Raw genomic sequence first — 20,585 nt, forward strand, 5'->3', positions numbered from 1 at the left:
AAAACACCACCTGAGCTCCCAGACCCCTAAGCCCCGCTCCCAAATCCCTGTAGCGCCTCATGACCTGGCTGGGGGTGCTCTGAGCCGTGTCATTGGTGCCCACGTGAATAAGGAGATGCTTTAGTGATGAGTGCAGTGAATAAACTAGAACAGAATAGAATAGACAAACACAGTATTCAGCATAAAAAGACAGAGCTCTTTATATAGAATTAGTTCTATGGGGTTTTAGAATTCATTTTAAGTCAAAATTGGAAGCAGATTGGAGTTGTCAGGTAGTGAAGGTATTCCAACAGAAGGCAGATAGTATGGTTGGCTGGTGAAGGAGGAAGATACTTTTTAGCAGAGACACATTCCTTCAGTACATGGTGGCCACTAACTTTAGTACCAAATCAGTCTGCACACCGCATTAATGCACCTTAGATACATACCTTTATCACTTTAATGGGCATTAGACAAATGCACATTCCATTTAGGCACATGTAAAAACATGTGTAGACATACCCAGTGAGACTGAATTTTATGACCTCTCTCTTGTGGAGGCTGCCACTATAGCTAATAGTGTAGATCAGATAAGATTATGTGGAAGAAAAAAGCTAATAAAGAAGTATTCTTTGTATTCTCACAGATTACATCAATACATAATTTTAATATTCCAGGAACTTTTCAGTTTCTGTTTAATAATGGCAAATGGTCTTTGTGATTTTAACAAACATCTATTAATTTTACCTTCCGTCAGCTATTCTCTTTTCTTCCTACTAAGTTACCATTCCCCCACAATGAAGAGAATAGAAAAACAGCTCATTTCATCTTCTACTTACACTGATTTAGTAAGAAGTATAAGCATTTGCTATGCTTAAGCATGTGCTTAAGTCCCACTGACTTCAGAGTTAACACATACTTAAATGTTTTGCCTTATATTTTAAATGAATGCTGAGAAATCCTTTGTTATGAAACTCTACCTTGTTTCTTAAATTTCACTCCTTGCTCCAGGTCCAAGAAGACTTAAACCCAGAAAAGATTGAACAGAAAATGATGGACAAGCTTCCACTTGTGAAACTTCTTCGGTTCCCCCTTCCTTCGCCTGGGAACAACACTAAACGTTTGGCCAGAGTCCATGAGCTCATGCATTATTGTACCAATGGTGAATTCTCTTTTCTGTTGCTGTTTTGTTGTTATTTAAGGATAGATTCCTGTGAGATAGTGGGAACCCATTCTTTGGGGGGAAAGTTTTTGATTTTTCCAACTACCTCTGTACTAGCCAGTAGTCACCAATTCCCATTCTTTGGAATGTAGGAATGCAGGATTGGAAGGCCCACTGATTCTATTCCCCTGCATTCACAGACAACTTTGCCCAGAAAGGCCTACAAAATAGCCTCATAGGTTTTCTAGTAGGTGCTCTGTGGCTGTGGCATGCAAGAGAAACTAAGTGCCACAGAAAGAAAGCAAGTGAGATAAGGGTACCAATAATATTTATGCTATTGTAATAGCGGGAGATTTGTAATAGCAGGTGTTCACAATACACTGTCAGATGGACCATACTCCATGCTGTAAAGGAAGGCAAAAACAAACAGAGTAAACAAATTTACTCCACAGCAGGATAGTACTTGTAAATTCAAGCACTATCCTGTTATCGAGTAAAAAATGGCAGCAGCGCATGTGTCAATGCTGCCTGGCTGGCTGAAGCACAAGGGTACTTCAGAGTGGGGATTGCATGCCAGCTAGCTCCACACTGAAGCTCCCTTGTGTCCCAGCCAGCCTTCCCCAGCACATTGAGCCAGGGAGAGCAACCTTGGGCTGGCAGGCTGACCCCCAGGGCTTTCTACCAGCCAGGGCTGCTCTGCTTTGGCTCCACATGTTGTGCCTGAATAAACTGCAAAGTTTATTGTTCCAGAGTTAATTGCTCCGAGGCACACCTTCAAATGGTATGTCCAGGAGCTATTAATTCCGGAGCAATAAGCTACACAGTTTATTCAGGTGCTGTAAATTGTATGTGTAGATGCACCCCCTGGATAATAAACTCATCTTTCTCTGTATTGGCAATACTGCCTAAATTTATGTGACCAGTAAATTTTGTAAGGACACATCTGGTTCTTGCACCAGAGTCAGTGATGAAAATACTTAACTAGATATGCCCCAAGACTTATACAACACCACAAGTAGCCCCTCTCCTCTTAAAGTATAACTGGGGACCTACTTAATTCATGGTTTTTTAGATTTTGCAGAAACCACAAAATCAACATAAAAAAACCTTTAAAATAAAAGTCTGGCTCCCCAGTGGGAGCCAACAGTCCTCACTGCCAGGAGGGGAAGGCACCAGCTAGTGGTGTGACAAGAAGGGCAGCAGAGAAGATGGCAGTTGCCCCCTCATCCCTTCTACCCCCTGCCCAGGGTTTCTCCACCAGTCAGCACTGAGGAGTGGAGTCTCTCCATTAATGAGCACCAAAGGGTGGAGCCACCATGAAATGAACATAGAATTAGAGCTTTGGGCCACAATCAACCTGTGAAAATTGGTAAATCCACCTGCCATTTAGATAGACCCCTAAGTATAACCTACCCACTTAGCCAAGTCTTTATCTACTATAAAGTATGGTATAAATCCCCATCTTCTCCACTCCAGCTAGTAGTTTCTCATGAGGCACGGTATCAAATGTCTGGCTGAAATATAGATTGATTAGCCAACTCTGTTACTTTCATCTTGGAGTTTCTTTAGTTTCTCAGAGTTTCTCTTTTGGAAGTCCAAAATCCTAGTTATGGGCACTATTGTCTATACCAGGGGTGGGCAAAATGCGGCCCATGGGCTAAACGCAGCCCACCAGACCATTCTATCCAGCTTGTGGGGCCCCTAAAAAGTTTAGAAAATTAATATTTATCTGCCCCTGGCTGCCTGTCATGCAGTCCTTGATGGCTTGCCAAAACCCAGTAAGTGGCCCTCCGCCTGAAATAATTGCCCACCCCTTGGTCTATATTGTAAAGTATACTGAATTGAATCAGTTGATGATCACCCAATCTAAGATTATTTTCCATAACCAGCCCTTTTGTAAAATCCACTTGTCTAGCATGAAATCACCCTAATCTAGCATGAAGTTTTGGCTAATCCAAGTGTCAGTTTCTAGATTGTGAGCAAACCAGTTACAATGCTTGTTGGAGACCAAAGGACTGAGGCCTGGATCTTGACAATGTGTCAGAACTCGTAGGTTATGTAGGTTTGCTATTGAGGTTAAAAGAGGAAAGGCAAAAAATGTTAATCACTTGACCTTTCATGCCAATCCAAATGCAGATAACAGCGTTTTGAAACCACTGAGATATATAGTGCGATAACTTTTGGACTGAGGTAAAGCTTTATGTTGATCAACAAGCATTACTTAAAAATAATGATGGCTGTCAAATTGCATTCCCTTTGAGTTTCTTGCATGAATAGTACAACAGCTTTTACAGTAGTCTTTTATTCAAATATGCAAGTTAAGCTTATTTCTCCATCAAGAACTGTGGTCTTCTACCCTGTTTGTATGTGCAAGAATGATGTGCAGTGTGAAACAATTAGAAAAGCCACATGAAATGCATTCTAAAGTCTGAATGTTCACACCATGGCTATACAAAATAAAAAACTTCCCTGCCCCCCCAGTTCCTTTCCTACTGTCATTTGGCATAGATCTTGGAACTCTTTTTACTTGATGCCATTTTCTGCAGACACATTATGCTTTGCTTGAAATTAATATACACTAATTATATTGCTTTTAGTTGTCAGCATATACATAATAATTATTGCTAAGATGCAACTTTTTTAAAAGTGCTTCGTATTTGTATATGGTACCAGCCAGTAGATATCAGTTCTGGTGGCATTCAGTGGACTACACCATAGCTGAGAGCTTTCCTTCAAGTTAATGTTTTTGGCCATTTCTCTAATTTTGGATTCAGATAGGAGAGAAGAAATAGATGTGGTAAATTTAGATTGGATACCAGGAAAAACATCTTCCCTGTTAAAGCAGTGAGGCAGTAAAATAGACTGCCTAGGGGAGTTGTGAAATCTCCATCACTGGAGGTTTTCAAGAACCTATGTGTGCTGTAAAGGGCAACAGTTGGAAGCTCAGAACTTCCCTACCCTTGCCCCCTACACTCCACATACATACTGCTAGAACTAAAAACAGATAACTGGCTTGGTTCACATTTCAGCTTCTTGTCTTGCACCAAACTGCAGCTCTCCCAGACTTACAAGTCCATTATCCCACATTAAGTACCAGTGAATTATTCAAATGAACTTGACTTAATTGCTATTTAAGTCTAGTATATAAATAGTTGAGCCTGTCCTAATTAGGGCTTCATCAAACCAGTTGCTTGTTTTTAGCTCAGGGGATCTTAAGAAGAGCTCTGAAGCCCAGAACATGTGGATGTTGGAGGGGACAAAGCTCAGCAGCAAGAAAATGAAGCAGAGCTCCACAACTGACTTAGGGTACCTCCAGATGTTAGGGTCACACTCTAACTTATGGCACTTTATACAAAGCACCATGAGTTAGAGCTCACTGCCCCACCCCCCATCCCCAACCCAACAGGGGTTGAGGGGGGTGGGGCAAAATCAATCCTGCCTGTACCAGCCCTGGCCAGCAGGTGGGGGCACTGCAGCAGCCTGAACTACCTCTATTCCCAGCCCTGCACTGCCTGCAGGTGACTGTTAGCAGGGAAGGGAGGGGAAAGAGAGCAGCAGGGAGCTGCCTGCTGGCTTTGCCCTGCCACAGCTGGCGGACAAGGGAGGGCTAGACAGGAGCTCCCTCACTTCATGGGTGATTGGGATAGTTCTGACTTAGAGTTGGACCAGAGGACCTTTGAAGATCCCTTTCAACCCTACTTTTCTACATTTCTTTATCCAGTGTTTTCAATATGTATGAAAAGCTTTTCAAGTAGCACTGTGTAATATATGCCAGTTTTAACGGTGCTAATTCAGTGTGCAATTGCAGTCTTCTAGAATTCAGGAAATTGGATTCCAGAAAGAGACAAGTTAAAGTAAATTATTATCACCATTATATTCCTTGTCAGGCTTAGCAGAGATGCCAAGGACAATACACCTAGTCAGTTTGCTGTTCATCTTTTACTGAACAACAAGGACACTTTCTATGAATGGTTTTAATTTTCTTGCAGAACTCTTGAGTTGGGCTGAAGTAGAAAGAGCCTTCAAAGTGTTTACTTTTGAGAGCCTGAGGCTGACTGAGCTTGATGACTCTGGTCTACTGGAGAGTTCAGGGTTGATGCTTGGCGGTGATTATGAAGTATCTTATATCCCATGGGATAATCCAGCCAGGTTTGCAAAACAGCTGAGACAACTATCCATCATGGAAAATGCTCCTGATGAGAAAATTCCTGAAGGCTCAGGTATGGCACATCTATTAATGTTACTCTGGAAGGCCAAGTACAGACAGTCAGAAAGCCCTAGGCTGAATCAGTTCAATCTTCTCAGGTTAGTCTAAGCTGCATTAATTGAACCAATAAGCAAGTAAACAGACATTCATTTTCAATCCCAGAAATGCAGCCACATACCTGCAGTGGCCCAGGCCAGAAACCAAAGGGTGCTAGAGCACACTTTCCCACTCATCTGGAGCAGACAGCTCGGGCCAAGACTAGCCCACCCACCCCATGCGGGTGGATTTCCAGTGGAGGTGCAAAGCATCCTAGGATGCTGGGGGACTGTGAGTTAACTTGAATCTAAAGGGGATCTGGGACAGAAGTTCAGTAAAACAATGTAATCTAAATCAGTTAAGTCTGATACTATATCCATCCAGGTTTATCTTAGACTGGTTTTGGACATTTTGAAAGTGGTTTATGTGCACTGAACTTCTCTTATGTTACAGATTTGAACTGGTTCCAGTCATTTATACCAGTTTGTGTAATTCCTGTTCCTAGCTGAAGATTTTAAACCAGCTATTTTGTACATTTTTTCTTTTACGTGTTGTGGTGGGCCAGTAGGGGCCACTCATGCATTGAGCCACCCATCTCACTATGCCCGACCACCTTCCAGGCTCCAAGTGCCTCCCTGGGGGCACCTCACATCTGGCTGACCCCCTTCCGGGAGCACACCCACTAGCTTGGGGGAACATTGCCACCACCCAGAGATGGGCTGGATTCTGGCTCTGCATACCCTGGGAAACACAGACCTAGTAGCCCTCGAGGGTACTTGATTCACTTCAAGAACTTGGGATGCTTCCCTCAGTCAGAAGCACCAGTAATGGTCTCCCTTAGTCAGCCAAACCAAGGGGACCCCAAGGCATAATCTAGACCCACTCCCAATAAGTCTTCCACACTAGGTACAAAGGAGAACTTTATTGGTTACAAGGGGTAGGGTTGGAATAGGATACAGGGTAGAGCAATCTCAGAAATCCCATAGAGCAAACTGGCATGGCTGGGTAGCCTTTGATCACACATCTGAGTTACTGCAAACTATATATCTAGTTAGCTCTCAGGTAGCTTAGTCACAGGTATCATCCAGAGGCAGGTGGAGATTCCCTTGATCATGAGTTTTGAGAGAGAGAGAGCAAATTTCAAATGTTCCAGCTCTTCTCTCTCCCTGTGTCTTCCTGATGACTGCTGCCCCCTCCTCCTGGGCAGTCCTTAACTTATATAGCCTTTATGACCTCATTTACGTGGTCCAATGGAGGTCAGCACCTGTTGGCTGTCAGCCAACCAATTTGAAATGCATCACTAGTTGCTGGGCAGACTGGGAGTTCCTAGCTCCCCATGAAATGCAAGCCCCTCACCCAGGTATGTGATGCCAGTAACATAGGCAGAGAGAGCAGGTTCCTTCCTCCCTCAGGAATGTATCCAGCTCAGGTTACCTAAAGAGATAGGGTAAGGTGTGTACCCTCTGCAAGGCCCATCTTAACCAAACTGTCACAGAGCAGAGTTTTGGGAGAGAAACAGAGGTAGCCTTCTGCCACACATGTTATTTCCTATTGGAGTATTTTATAATCTTTTTAATCAATTGTATCTTTGTATAAACTTTTTATTAATCACTTGTTTCGTGCATACTGTTTTATTTTTGTTTTTGGTGGTCTTTGGGTACCTACGTAGAAATCCTGAATGAGCTGGGTATTTTGTCTGATATCATTAAACAGTTTATTTAAACTTTATTTAAAAAGCAATGTCTATATAGGAGAGCTTTGCATAACATACATAGTATTGAAAAACTGCTTATATTGTGTCTGATTTAAAATGTATTTTAGAGAAGTAAAACAATGAAAACTTGCTATTTAAATGATAACTTTAAACATAAATCTCCTTTAAACATAAATCGAATCAGCACCCGAAACTTCACACAGCCCGATCAGGAACCAGGAAGAAAGTGCAGACAGTTAAAAATTAAAATAGCAGGTGCTTGACCTTTACTTGCACATTTTACATCATCTTGATAGTTGCTTCTGTTACTCTCTTTCCCAGCTTTGCTCTTATGTCCTTTAATGTATAGGTTACACCAGCTTAGACACCCTAGCATTCAGATTTACTGGTCAAATTTAGAGGCACTGTGTAAATATGTTAGATGCTGGAAAGGGTCATGAGACTAATGGCATCAGAGGAAGTCTATTTTGGTCAAGGGTATATGTTAGAAGACGATAGTTAGAAACACAGTTTATTTATCTTAATTTAAATAATATTTATCTTAAAATAAATTTATCTTAACTTATATTCTCTTAGATGCTTCTTGAATTTGGCCTCAATAACCAAATTCAAGGAGAGTATCCAAGCATGATTTTATAGTTTGTAGCTGTGCAAACCATTCTACTTTGTTTGCAGTCTCAGATGTTAGTATTTCTACAGGAGGCCTGTATGTAGCAGTTCTGTCATTCTAATCTGATTTGGAGCTGAATAGGAAGACTTCAAAGTGTAGAATCACAGATGTAAAAGACCTGTTTGATCCTAAATCAGGAAGTTCGTGCCTGGAGGATTCTGCATCCGATGTACTTCCTTTCTGTCATGTAAATTCTAATATAGAAGATAAGGTGTTATTTTTGTAGTCATGAGGTTTCAGCATTGATGCAGGAAGACCACAGTGAAGAGCAATCAGGATCTTGCTCTTCAGGTAAATGGAACTGACTGATCCATTTTCCCTCTCCTGAAGTCCAGTGCAGCATTATTCCCAACAGTTGATTCTCTAGTGGTTATTTTTCAATCCAATTTAAATATGCAAAGTGTGTATGGTTATATACACATACAGATATACATACACATCCCAGTATATTCTTCCAAGGAAACAGTCTGAGTCCACAGTAAATTTGCCTCAGACTTAACCCATTGAGCTGGGCACTATAGGACTCTGTTTATGGGTCTACATTAGGCAAAGATCAGCCCAAATTTACTCTATATGCATAACTTCAAACTGCATACTTCTAATGGAATTTAAGTCCAAATTTTGATGAAAATTGTAACTCCTTAAGCAATTCTATCCCTGTGAGCTTTGAGTTGGATAAGTATACCAGGCTAACTGTCCAACCCAGAAATTCAGTCAGGCAGACCAACCTGATAGTCATAGAAGAATCTGAAATCAAAGAACCTGAATCAGAATAAAAATATAAATATTTGTGACTAAACTGATATCCAAAGATGAAACACTCCGAGACACAAAAAGATAGCCAAAAGGGTGTTTTCATCATTTGGAATCTATCTTGAGAACTTAATCAAATTCCAGGAAAAAAATTGTGGCAATTAATATCTCCATTGTACCCATATTGTGGTATGCCTTTGGAATACGCAAGTGGTTTAAGATGAGTCAGGATACCTTAGAAAGAAAAGGAGGCTCTTTTATGAGTTCCTGCATGCACTATTGAAACAACTCCATTGAGAGGCTGTATATGCCTCATAAGATGGGCAGAAGAGGCCTGTTAAGTTTTGAGCAGTTTTGCAAAAGTCAGATGGAAAGCTTGAGTTGCACTGGACAGCTGTTCGGACTGATCAGGGTTTTAAGCCCCTGGGAAGACAAGTATCAGGAAAAGAGAAGCTATTAGGCTTAGGAGTTATTGGAATAATAGGAGCAGAAATTAATACATGGCAGATTTACTTCTGTGCTTTCCCTGAACCAAATTGATTATCAGCACTTTGTTGGTTGCTCGGTTGAGATATGGAAAGCTCTTTGGTGAAAAAGAGGGGCAAGTGTACATCATCCAGGACTAGATAATCTCAACAAGCAAATATAGGAATTTATCCTGAAAAAAAACATGCCAACATGTACAGACTATGTACAGGCTACATTTGTGAAAGAAGCAACATATAATAGCCAGGTTTCAGGTCCTCACTGGTTAAAAGTACCCTAAATAGTGCAGTACTGTGGCTATTGTGGTATATCAGCAATTGATCTATATTATAAAGTTTCCCCTTGGTATATATACAAGCTGTCTCCAGTGCTGAAAGATGATGAAGCCAATACTTATCAGGATTCCACAATCACCAGAGAATGAACCGTGCCACGCAGGTGCTACTCGTGGATACTGAAATGAGTTGAAAATGTGCAATACATCATCAGGGAAAACCTGTTCACAGAAATAAGGCAATCTAGCTTCTCAAGAAAGTGAGTGTAGTACTAGTAGTGCTCTATGTGAACTGGGTTACTTTAAAGGCAACTAGGAAGGCTTTACAGTCACTGAAAATGGAGTGAACCATTTTCAGAAGCTGCTTTCCTTTAGAATACTAGTATTACCTGGAAAGTTCTCTCTCTCTAAATAGCAAGCATTCATTGCCTATCCATTGATGGTCTACCATATTTTGTTCATGAATCAACACATGTTGTCAATCTATGGCATATACTTGTAGCAACAGTGGTGTTCTTATTTTATGATCTATTAACAGCTTGTTTATGGCTGGGGTGGTAATTTCATTTAAGTCTTTCATTTCTAGTTGTCATTTGTAATGACCAAAAAGTGATGGTTGTTTAGTGGTCCTTATGAAATGGACATGGCAACCTTAGCCAGTTCATTAGTGAACTGGAAAGTGAACACAAAACACTCCCTTAGAGGTGAGGCTCTTCATGTTGAGGGCTGAGTATATTGCAGGGTGTAATGGAAAACCTTCCATTCTTCCTGTGTTCTGCCTGTTCTGTAGACAGAGGATGGCATTTTTCCTTTGCTTTCAATCTGACACCCTTCACCACCATTTGAATCTCTAAAAAATATTTTAAAGGTTTAACTTATTCCATAACCATAATAAGATAAGAATTTGGGTTATAAAGCATGTGTTGAAATAGGGCTAATCATATTTCAGGCATGTAAATTAAACAAAGTAAATGAAGGTATCACTGTACTTATTCAAATACAACACGTAACTTTTTCTGAAAATTGGCTGCTGGAAAGAGGGGGTCTTAAACAAGGAAATATGGGACCAGAGGGTTTGATCCTGTGGGAGGGAATCAAACTGCCTGGCTCCTCTTCCTGAGCCACGTGGGCACCCAGTGGTACCTGTAGAGTCAGCTAAGGGCTCACCCAGCTCAAAAACAGGTCAGACAGTTCAGCTTCGGTGCAACTGGGCACTCAACTGACTCAGTCAGCAAGTGCTGCTAGCTGAACTGACATCCCTAGCCCTTTTTCTCTTCGTATGCTGAGTTGGATGTAAAGTCAGCAGCACCTGCCAAATGACTCAGCTGAGTGCCCAGTTCTGATGGGATGAAACTGTCCAACCCCTGTTCTCAAGCAAGGTGGGTTCTCCACTGACTCTGCAATTCCTGCTGGCTAGGATCAGGCCCTCAGATGACCTGGCAGGGTCAGCTTCCAGCACCTGTCTGTAGCAGGAGACTAAGGTGCCTGCTACTTAAAGAGCAGGAATGGCCACCAGGCGCTGGTTGCCAGGGCAACCAGGAGGAGCTAGGGGCCCACACCTGTTGAGTCAGCTGACCAGAAGGGGCAGGGCTGACTTCTATAAAGCACAGGCTGGAGGCCAAGAGAGGGGTTCTCGGTTGGCAGCCAAGGAGAAGGAGTGCTGCCTGACTAAGCAAAGGGGAAAGGACTGAATGCGAGCAGTCAGTTATGCTAATGAAGGATGGAGCACCCGCAAAGGGCAACTCAAAGGAGGTTAGCCCAGCGGTTTAGCTTTGTGTTATAGCCCAGGGGCTTGTGTTACTGTTTTGTTGTTGCTGTAAGACCAGAGGACCGAGTGAAGCTATAAGGGGATGGAGGAGGCCTCATAGGGGAACCACGTCAGTGGGCAGTGTGAGAAGCCCCGAGAGAGAGGGCAGTGCAAGAAGCCCCGAGAGAGAGAGGGCAGTGCGAGAAGGCATCTAATAAGACCGAAGAACGTCTGATGCATACACGAGGCTTGGGGCGTGGTACAGGGGTGGTTGGAGGCACGCAGAGCCCATAAGGCTGGGGTACACCTGAACCCCATTCCAGAATACGAGCCCAGTATAGGACAGGAGAACCATGTCCAGGAAGACTAAAGGTAGCCTCCCTATAATTCACATAAGACCAAAGATGTGGTGGGCGAGATTGCGAAGTGCAGATAGGCAGCTTGGCACGGTATAGAGGGTAACTAAAGGGGAACACGGCGACCCTGAGTTCCCGTCCTGTCACACTGTCCATGTCCTGCAGAGTTAACAAAGCAGACATGAGTTTTTGTCTCCCTGCCCTACTGCAGCTGCTTGTTTTCCCTACAAGAATACTGTGCTTGACAGTATGTTCAAGGAAAAATCCTTTTTTGTCTTCATTCCACCTTTCAAAAACAAGTGTGTGGCTTATTCAGGGTGGATGGGGAGGTATACAAGAAAATACAATAACTCTGTCTTGGTACATCTCTTTGTACAAAGTATAATATCAGTATTTTCTTCCTTTCTGTAGAATCAATTAATGATCACCACTTGTGACACGATTGTGGAACTGATAGATCAGTTGGAGGCCCTACTTTCTTCAGCATGGTCAAAAAGTTTTTAGCATCATCAAAGCAGAGCCCAATACATAATGACAAAGCAAAGTTAAAAGAGATACACAAAACATTATGGTGGGTGGGCAAGAGTCTGGCCACAACACATGAGTAATATTGCAGAATTAAGTAGGCCACAAAATAACAAAGCATATTTCTTTTGTGTTCAATTTTCAGTGCATTTAGAAAAGAATGGCAAAGGTGGAGGAGATGATCTGGTTGATCCTCTTTTAAAGGAAGTAAGTGATTGGTTTCCACACTTCAGAAATTATAATTGTAGTGAATGGAATACATTATGCTCTAAAATGTGACATGAAGGATGATGCTCTACAAAGCAAATCGCTACTGTTGGGGATTCCTTGGCAAATCTCTGAGGGTTGATTCTGTTGTGTTTTGTGATTAGCAGTATGAAGCCCAACAGCTTTTATATAGTGTAAAATCAGTGTCGGGTAATTCTATAATAATCCGGACTACCTAAGGCTGGGGAGGGGGTAAAAGAAACCTTCCCATGGCAAGCCTCATTGACTCTGTGTGTTTAATTTTAGCATGGAAGCTTGAAAGAAACTGTCAAACTGTGTCCCACTAACATACTATGTGGCTTGACATCCTCACAAACACCTGTCTGCCATATAGCCCATGATAAGTGAAACCATGTTAAAGTGACTTCACAGGACCTGCCTATAAGTCTGTAATTGCTTACAGGACTCAGAAGCATATAACTTAACAATAAAAATATTTAGATTTAGTTGTCCGTAAAAAAAGTCAAAAGCAAAACTTTTTGGCAATTTTTATTCTTACTAAAACATTGTCATATGGGTTTATTTGTGTGCAAGTTTATGCAATTAATTGTGATACTGCACAGGATGCTGTCATTTAAGCCAACAAGATTACACTCAGTATAAAACAAATGAATGCAGAATTTTTTATTTCATTGTTGTTTTGGTGCACTTTGAGGTGAATCCAGAAAAGAAAGGCCTAAGGATAGAATTAGTGGATATACAAAAGATTCAGCAGCGGTGTTTGACAGATTGGACTTTTGCCGAACATCTTCAACCACATGTTCTTCTCCAGGTATTTATGAGCTGTTTTTTTACAGGAATAATGGCTCGGGGATAAGTAGTGTATTTCCCAGCTAGTCCAAGATCAGATTTAGACCAGTTAAAAGGTGACCAAAGTTATTCAGTAACTTCAATAGTTTTTCAGGCTTTGGATACACGTTACTTTTGTAACACTACGTATGACCTTATAGTGTTACAAAAAATGAGTTTCCATATGTTCAGGCTGTTTGTGGTACTTATTATAAAGAAAGTGGGACTTACTATAAAGAAGATTATAAAAAAAGTAGATGTCACAAAAATGGTGTATCCACTGCAAAAAACTTATAGGGGTTGGATATGCTACTTCTATGTCTATCCTAAGCATTCATTTTTTTCAGGTCCTTCACAAAGCAACACAGCAGTATAGGTGCATTGATTCCTATCACCACACCCAAGATAACTCTCTGCTTATAGTCCTTCACAATCCCCAAAATAAACATCATCAGTGCTGGGAATCCTGGAATATTGCACTGCACTCAGACGTTGGATTCAGGTAATATGTGGTTTTTTTAAGATGTTATCTTTAAACAGGCACTTCAGATTAAAGCTTAGTAATGGCAAAGGAACTTGATGTAGCAAGTATTTATGAAACATGGTGGCATGAAAAAATAGTGAGTTAACTCTAACATGGGACCATAAACTGGACAGGAAAAAATTATGAGGTAGGTCATGGAAAGGAAATAATGTACTGTATCTAAAACATTGCATTGAATGACAGAAAAACATAGTAAATTTGTCTAACTACAAATCACAACTTCTAAGAATAAAAATATGCTACTAGGACTATATTACTTCTCTTCACATCAGGAAAATGATATCAAGGACACTTTGTTGCAGAAGACCAAAGAGGCAACTAACACTAACAAAAATATCATTATTGATAACTTTGACTTCCAATATACAAACTGGTCAAATGTTGCAATAGGAAAAGGTTTAAGGACAAGTTCCATTTAATACCTTAAATAAGGATAAGCAACTTATGGCCTGACAACTGGATCAACCTTTGGACCCACTGGAACCAACCCACAGGCCTGGGGTGCTTCAGCAGCATTCCAGCAGCAGATGGCTTTGGCAGAGCTGCACCACAGCCAGGTGGTAGGGGACTATGGTGGTGGGGGCCTTTGCCTGTGCTGCACTGTAGCCAAGATTTTTCTTTGCCACAGCCAGGCAGCAGGAATCTTTGCCCATGCCATTCCATATCCAGGCCATGGGGAAGAGCAAAGACCAGGTCTTAATGCAAGCCCACCTTGGACTGAGCTGGATCATTCTGTCGTGCTGTTGCCCTGTGGGGGCAGGCCAACCCTCAGGATCTCAATATTGCGCTGTTAGACAGGAGGACGTGGTATACAATTGCACATGCACACACTCAAAAATCAATTAGGTGGAGACAAACACACTAGGTGCATATACACATTCTAGGTGCATGCACCCCCACCAGGCATGCACATGCACACTACCAATCCAGGTACATACACATCCAAAATTACCAGCCTAGGCAAATGCATGCCTATCACCAATTCAAGTACCTACACACACTATACAGACCAAAAGAAATTAGACAAGAATCAATACCTGCACACCCAATACACAGATCACTAATTCGTATATCATGCATACAGTAACATACATGTATATCAGTTCACATACATACCGGTCACCTACATCTACACACTAGTGAGTTCCTAATTTATGGTGTGTACATATGTATGTGCTTGGAGGGAGGTTAAGGGAGAGAGAAAGTGTAGGGGGTGAAAGCTGCCAGGACCGGGATTAGAACCAATAGACTTAGAGAGAGCTGGGTTTAGGAGCTGAGGCTTGGGGTTACTTCAGGTTACTGCTGGTTGAGACTGAGATGAAAGTTGCCAGTGCCAGGATTAGAACTGACAGATTGGAGAGGAAGTTGGGATAACTTAAGGTTAATTGGTGTTAATTGAAAGCAGAAAGTTGGCAGAGCAAAGGAGTGATGCTGGGGAGGAGCCCGGAGGCTGGACTCAGAGCAAGGAGACTATACAGGAGCTGAGAGGTATGTAGGGAGAGGAAAACTGGGAGTAGGGCTGAGAGATTGCAGAAAGCCACAGGGCTGAGAAGATGCAAAAGTGGCAGGGGTGGGGTTAACTGCTTGCAGAAAGCGACAGGGCTGAGAGATTGCAGAAAGGGTCAAAGAGGAGCTGAGAGGTGGCAGAAAAGGGAGACAGAATTGAGAGATCAGGAAAATGCAGGGTGGTGGGAACCGGAGCTGAGAGAAACAGAGACTGGAATTTAAGATAGGAAAAAGACTGGAGCTTAGTAAAAAACAATCCAACTCGGAGTTACAAACGACAGTGGTTTTATTGAACAGGGGAGATGGTGACACAATATTTCATTGGTTCCTTTGCGCGCGCGCGCGCGCACACACACACACACACACACACACACACAGACAATGGCAGCAGGGGTTAAAGAGACTTAGTGCAAGGACTGAAGTCTGGGAGGAGAGAGAGAGAGTCCAAATTGGAGGAGGAAATATGCAGGTGATTTCTGCCTATCCCAGGCTGAAAGTGGGTCCTCAGTGGCCAGTCGGGGTCTCCTTCAGCTCAAAGTTGTCCAGAGGGGGTCACTGGCAGGGCCTCTGGATGGATAGGCAGTGTGATGTGGAGCTGGTCTGGTCCAGATGGAAATGGCATTCCCAAGGAGTCAGTCTTCACTACCCCTTTTATGGAGCAGACTACCTCTAATCTTCTATGGGGAGGGCCTGTCCAGGCAATGCCAGTCCTGTTCCAGAGGGTTCCAGATATTCTTACTGAGCATGTGAAGACTGGCACAGTGGTGGGTTGCCTCATCTTTTGTTTCTTAAATGCTGAGGGTGGCACAACGAAATATTGTGTCCAGGTATTGGCGTTGCTGGTTCAGTCATTTAGAAGGAGCTATTTTTAAACCTACTGCCATTGTCTCTCAAGCACCCTCATTCATCCCCATTCATTCAGGAACCAAGTTGCATAGGAGGGGTAGTGAGTCATGGGTTACACAATCGGGCATGGGGATAAGATGGAGACTTGACATGGCAAAGTGGAAACTTGACATGACTTACGCTAACTTAAGCCTAAATCAGTAATCACACAATATAAAAGCAATACAAACATAATAATTATCACTTGTAAAACAGTGGGTATTGGTATCAAAATAGCAGGGCACCTATTTTCAAAGAGGGGAGAGAAAAATAAAACTTACTAGCTAAAATAAAATGTTAAAGCTTATCCTATATCTTAGCTTACTTATAATTATCTATAGGGAATAGAGAGGGAAAAGAAAAGTCAGAAATAGTTGGGGGAGGGGAGGGAATGAATATCTATATCTATAGATATATAAAAGAGAAAGAAAGAGAGAGAAAAAAACTGGGGAATTATTTTACACTGTCACAATAAAAGGTTGCCAACTTCTGCCTTAAACAATTGCTTTTTGATCACCGAGCTGTTTGAGTCTTTGTCCCAGTGGGAATTCTACTGATGATAACATTTTGAAAATCTCCAGGACAGGAGGTTTTGCCAGTAATATCCATTTGGTCTTCCTATTCACTGTAGCCATGAGCCATAGAGTAGGAGTGGGCAATTATTTCAGCTGGAGGGCTATGTAATGAGTTTTGGGGACCTTTCAAGAGCCACATCCGTCCCTGTCTCTGGTTCGTCTCTCAGTCTCCTCTCCTCTCCTGGCTCTGGCTCTGGCACACCCTACAAAAAAGCACCACCAACACTGTTGGCAGCTCCTGTGGGTGGTCACCATTCGCCGCCACCCCTTTCCGCCAACACCACTGGTGGCATCTATGGGCAGTCAGCGATCGCTGCTGGCTGCTGCTGATGCTGCCAATGCCGTCTGTGGGTGGTTGCTGACCCCTGGTCGGCACTCTCCACCCACCACCCACCACCAACAGTGCCAGAAGCATCTGTGGGAGCTCCCCGCCTACAGCCACTGGAGGCACACGTCATTCATGGCTCTGGCTCTGTCAATGACTCTGGCTCTCTGTCCCTCCATCTTCCTCTGTCTTAAGATCAAGCACTTGAGGACCTCAGTCTACTATCCCCAGACCAACACACTAGCTGAACGTTTCAGTGGGACTCTGAAAAATATGCTTCACCACTGCCAGGAAGGCCCTAAGACATAGGACCTTTTAGTGCCTCCATTGCTCTTTACAATTAGGAAGGCTCCCCAGGTCTCTTTGGGCTATGCTCCTTTCGATGTGATATATGAGCATTCTCCTTGTAGTTTGCTAGATCTGGTACAGGAAGGATGGGAGACTGACAAAGAGGTCAGGATGGAAACCACTTGCTATATGAGCTCATTATCTGTCTATTCCAAGGGCAGTCTGTTCAGGACAACAGACATGTCACCCTCAACCAAAGCAGCCATATGTTTTATGAACTGTTCCTTTTCCAACTTCCATTGGCACGCATGGTTTTCAAAGTTTCTTAGGCACACTTCTGGATCACCCCATCTTTGTAGTGAGAGAACACTGAGGTTTTCAGTCTGGGGGATGCAGCTGGTGTCAGCTGAGGTGAATCAGTCTGGCTTCCGGTTTCATGCTGCCTTTGAAGTAGTTCAAGTGCATGTTCGTGCTTGAGCCTTGTCTCTTCAGCCCCTGCCATGCGCTGGGCCTCCCTCTCTTCATGCTGCTACTGGGCATCTCTAGCCTCATGCTTGCACTGTGCTTCCCTCATTGACAGTTCCATCTTAAGCAACTCTAGCTCAAGCTTATGCACCTGCACTGGGCTTCTAGAGCTTCCAGCACCAGCCTTTATCTCTGGAGGTCCAACCCATGGGTTGGAGAAGGGGGTCATTCCTCAGGCATTTCTAGCTCAGGGGGGCTCCCCTCCCAGTGGCTTATTGGGAAGAGTGGTTCCATCATCTCCACTTCCACTCAGAACCAGGGTGTGCACTTCCCTGGTTTGCTCATAGTCCAGCAGGACTTCAATCAGGTTCTGTCTTTTTTGCCCTCTTTTTCTTTGGATGCCTATCTTCTTCAGCTTCTCCACCAATTGGTCCATGGTCAGGTGGTCATACTTGTCAGTGATCCTAGCTATCTATACTGTCCAGTTGACCCGATGCCAAATTAGAGATTGTTTGCTCAAGGGTTTTCAGTGACTCTATAACCTTCCCCAAATTATGCCTTCAAGGTAGCAGGTTGCCTGATCCCACCACTACCACCATGTGTGGTGGGCCAGTAGGGCATGCTCCTGTGTTGAGCCACCCACCTCACTGTGCCCGGCCAACTTCCAGGCTCCAAGTGCCCCCCTGGGGGTGCCTCACATCTGGCCAACCCACTTCCTGGAGCACACCCACAAGCCTGGGGGTAATGCCACCACCGCCCACAGTCTGGACTGATCCTGGACCTGCGTCCTCTGGGAAACACAGGGCTAGTAGTCCATGAGGGTACTTGACCTGCTGCAAGAACTTGGGGTGCTTCCTTCAATATGAAGTGCAAATAGTGGTCTCCCTTAGTCAGTCAAACCAAGGGGACCCCATGGCATAATCTAGACCCTCTCCCAATAAGTCTCCTATACTAGGTACAAAGGAGAACTTGGTTACAAGAGTAGGATTGGAATAGGTTGTAGGGAAGAGCAATATCAGAGAAATACCTTAGAGCAAACAGTGGCATGGTAGCCTTTGATCACGCATCTGAGTTACTGCAAGTTATCTATCTAGTTAGATCTTAAATAGCTTACTCAAAAGCATCATCCAGAGGCAGGTGGAGATTTCCTTTGGAGGCAAGCAGTTCATTGACCATGAATTTTAAGAGAGAGAGAGATTTTCAGATGGTTCAGCTTCTCTGACTTTTCATCATGGTTGCTGCTCCTCCTTACTTATATAGCACTTGTGACCTCATTTACCTGATCCAGTGAAGGCCCACAACTGTTGGCTGCCAGCCAACCAATTTGAAATGCATCACTGGTTGCCAGGTTTACTGGCAGGGTCTCTAGCCCCCTCCCAGTCATATTGGCATTGCTTAGAACAATAGGGAGTTTGAGCCTCCCACCCAGGTATGTGAGGCCAGTCATGTCGGCAGAGGGATCAGGTTTCCCTCTCCCTCTGAAATGTATTCAGGTTAGGTTACAACTTAGTTTTACATGAAGCTGATGGGGGAAGAGGTGTCTGTCCTCTGCAGTGACCATGGTAACCAAATTGTCAGATAGCAGAGTTTGGGGAAAGACATAGATGTTATTCTGCCACAGTGTCCCTGAGGGAGAGGCTGCAGATCACCAAGCAGGTAGCCACAGGTAACTTACAACAGGTGAAGAGTAGACAAAAGGAGCAGTATGATAAGAACACCAGGGAGCAGGAGTTTTAAGTTGGCCAGAAAGTCCTGGTCCTCCTTCCCAGCTCCACTAGTACATTTTTTACCTGTTGGCAAGGCCCATTTGAAATTGTGAGGTGGGCTGGCCCAGCTGGCTATGACGTATTCCAACCTGATCATAGAAAGGAGAAAAAAGTTTACCATGTAAACTTGTTGAAATTATGGCAGGAGCTGGAAGGCCTTTTAGCAGCCCCATTGCACAAAAAGGAGGCATTCATACAGGAAGTAGGAGAAGTCATAACATGTACAGAGCCAGAAGGTAGGGTACCTTTAGGGAAAAATCTCATGGGTAGGCAACATGAACAGTTGAGATCAGTAGTCCAGGAGTCTGTGTATGTCTTTAGTGAAGTGCTGAGGCGAGCAAATGGGTGCTGTGCATAAGATCATTATGCCAGAGGGGAAAAAAGTCTGAGAAAAGTGGAGAACAATACCCTATTATTAATACCAGCCTATCAAAGAGGAGATGAATAAAATGTTAGGTCATTTACATACATACATGCATGCAATCTGTTCCAATACACCAGAAATCCAGCACATTGAAGCAGACTCAATTAAGCAGAACAGAGCACACAAATTGATGGCAGCGGTACTCTTTGAATCTAAAATACCATCGGTGTGTTTTAGTTCAAAAGCACACTGCCATGATTTTCTCAGTGCTGACATGTATTTCGCCATTTATACAAATGTATCCAACGCAGCTCTGGGTGCTTTTAAAAGCTCCCAATAATGCATTACATGTATGTGTACAAGTGCCCATAGTGCATGGGGTCATCCCAGAGTCATGAAGTCCTTGGAGGACCCCAATTGTAACCATTCTGAAAGCTTAATGGGACTCTGTGCCTGTGCATAAATTTTTGGAAATTAAATACAATTACATGATTTGATGCTTTCTCTATGACTCGGGTAGGTGAGCTTTTAGAGTAAATTAAGCAAGCCAAGTTTATCTCAATGCTCAACCTTGCAAAAGAATATTGGCAGATCCCATTAAGACTAGAGGACCAGGCCAAAACCACTGTTGGTAGTCCTTGGGGGCTGTATGAATTTCTGCCTCAACAGAGCTACTGTGACCTTCCAACAGCTTATAGATTAGGTACTGGCCCCACATCAGGGGTATGCAGCAACCTACATCGGTGATATTGTCATCTATACTGAATGATGGGACCAACATATGAGAACTGTTAGGGTTGTCTTACAAGATTTAAGATTTCATAGACATCAGGGCTGGAAGGGACCTCGGGAGATCATCGAGTCCAGCCCCCTGCCCAAAGGGCAGGAAGTCAGCTGGGGTC

At 43.2% G+C, this 20,585-nt stretch overlaps 1 protein-coding gene across 7 annotated transcripts in view; it reads left to right on the forward strand.

The window, feature by feature from the left end:
- The window catches only part of SPAG17 (sperm associated antigen 17), a 342,590-nt gene that overhangs the window by 154,682 nt on the left and 167,323 nt on the right, over positions 1–20,585 (forward strand). For all 7 annotated transcript variants that reach the window (XM_019548662.1, XM_019548664.1, XM_019548665.1 and 4 more), the window contains 5 exons: positions 991–1,141; positions 5,131–5,361; positions 12,055–12,116; positions 12,832–12,948; positions 13,313–13,467. In XM_019548662.1, the coding sequence (XP_019404207.1) occupies positions 991–1,141; positions 5,131–5,361; positions 12,055–12,116; positions 12,832–12,948; positions 13,313–13,467 (716 nt within the window). The remainder of the gene's footprint in view (positions 1–990; positions 1,142–5,130; positions 5,362–12,054; positions 12,117–12,831; positions 12,949–13,312; positions 13,468–20,585) is intronic.

Source organism: Crocodylus porosus, unplaced genomic scaffold (genome assembly GCF_001723895.1).
Source record: "Crocodylus porosus isolate Cpor-Errol unplaced genomic scaffold, CroPor_comp1, whole genome shotgun sequence".
In the NCBI taxonomy this organism is placed as follows: domain Eukaryota; kingdom Metazoa; phylum Chordata; order Crocodylia; family Crocodylidae; genus Crocodylus; species Crocodylus porosus.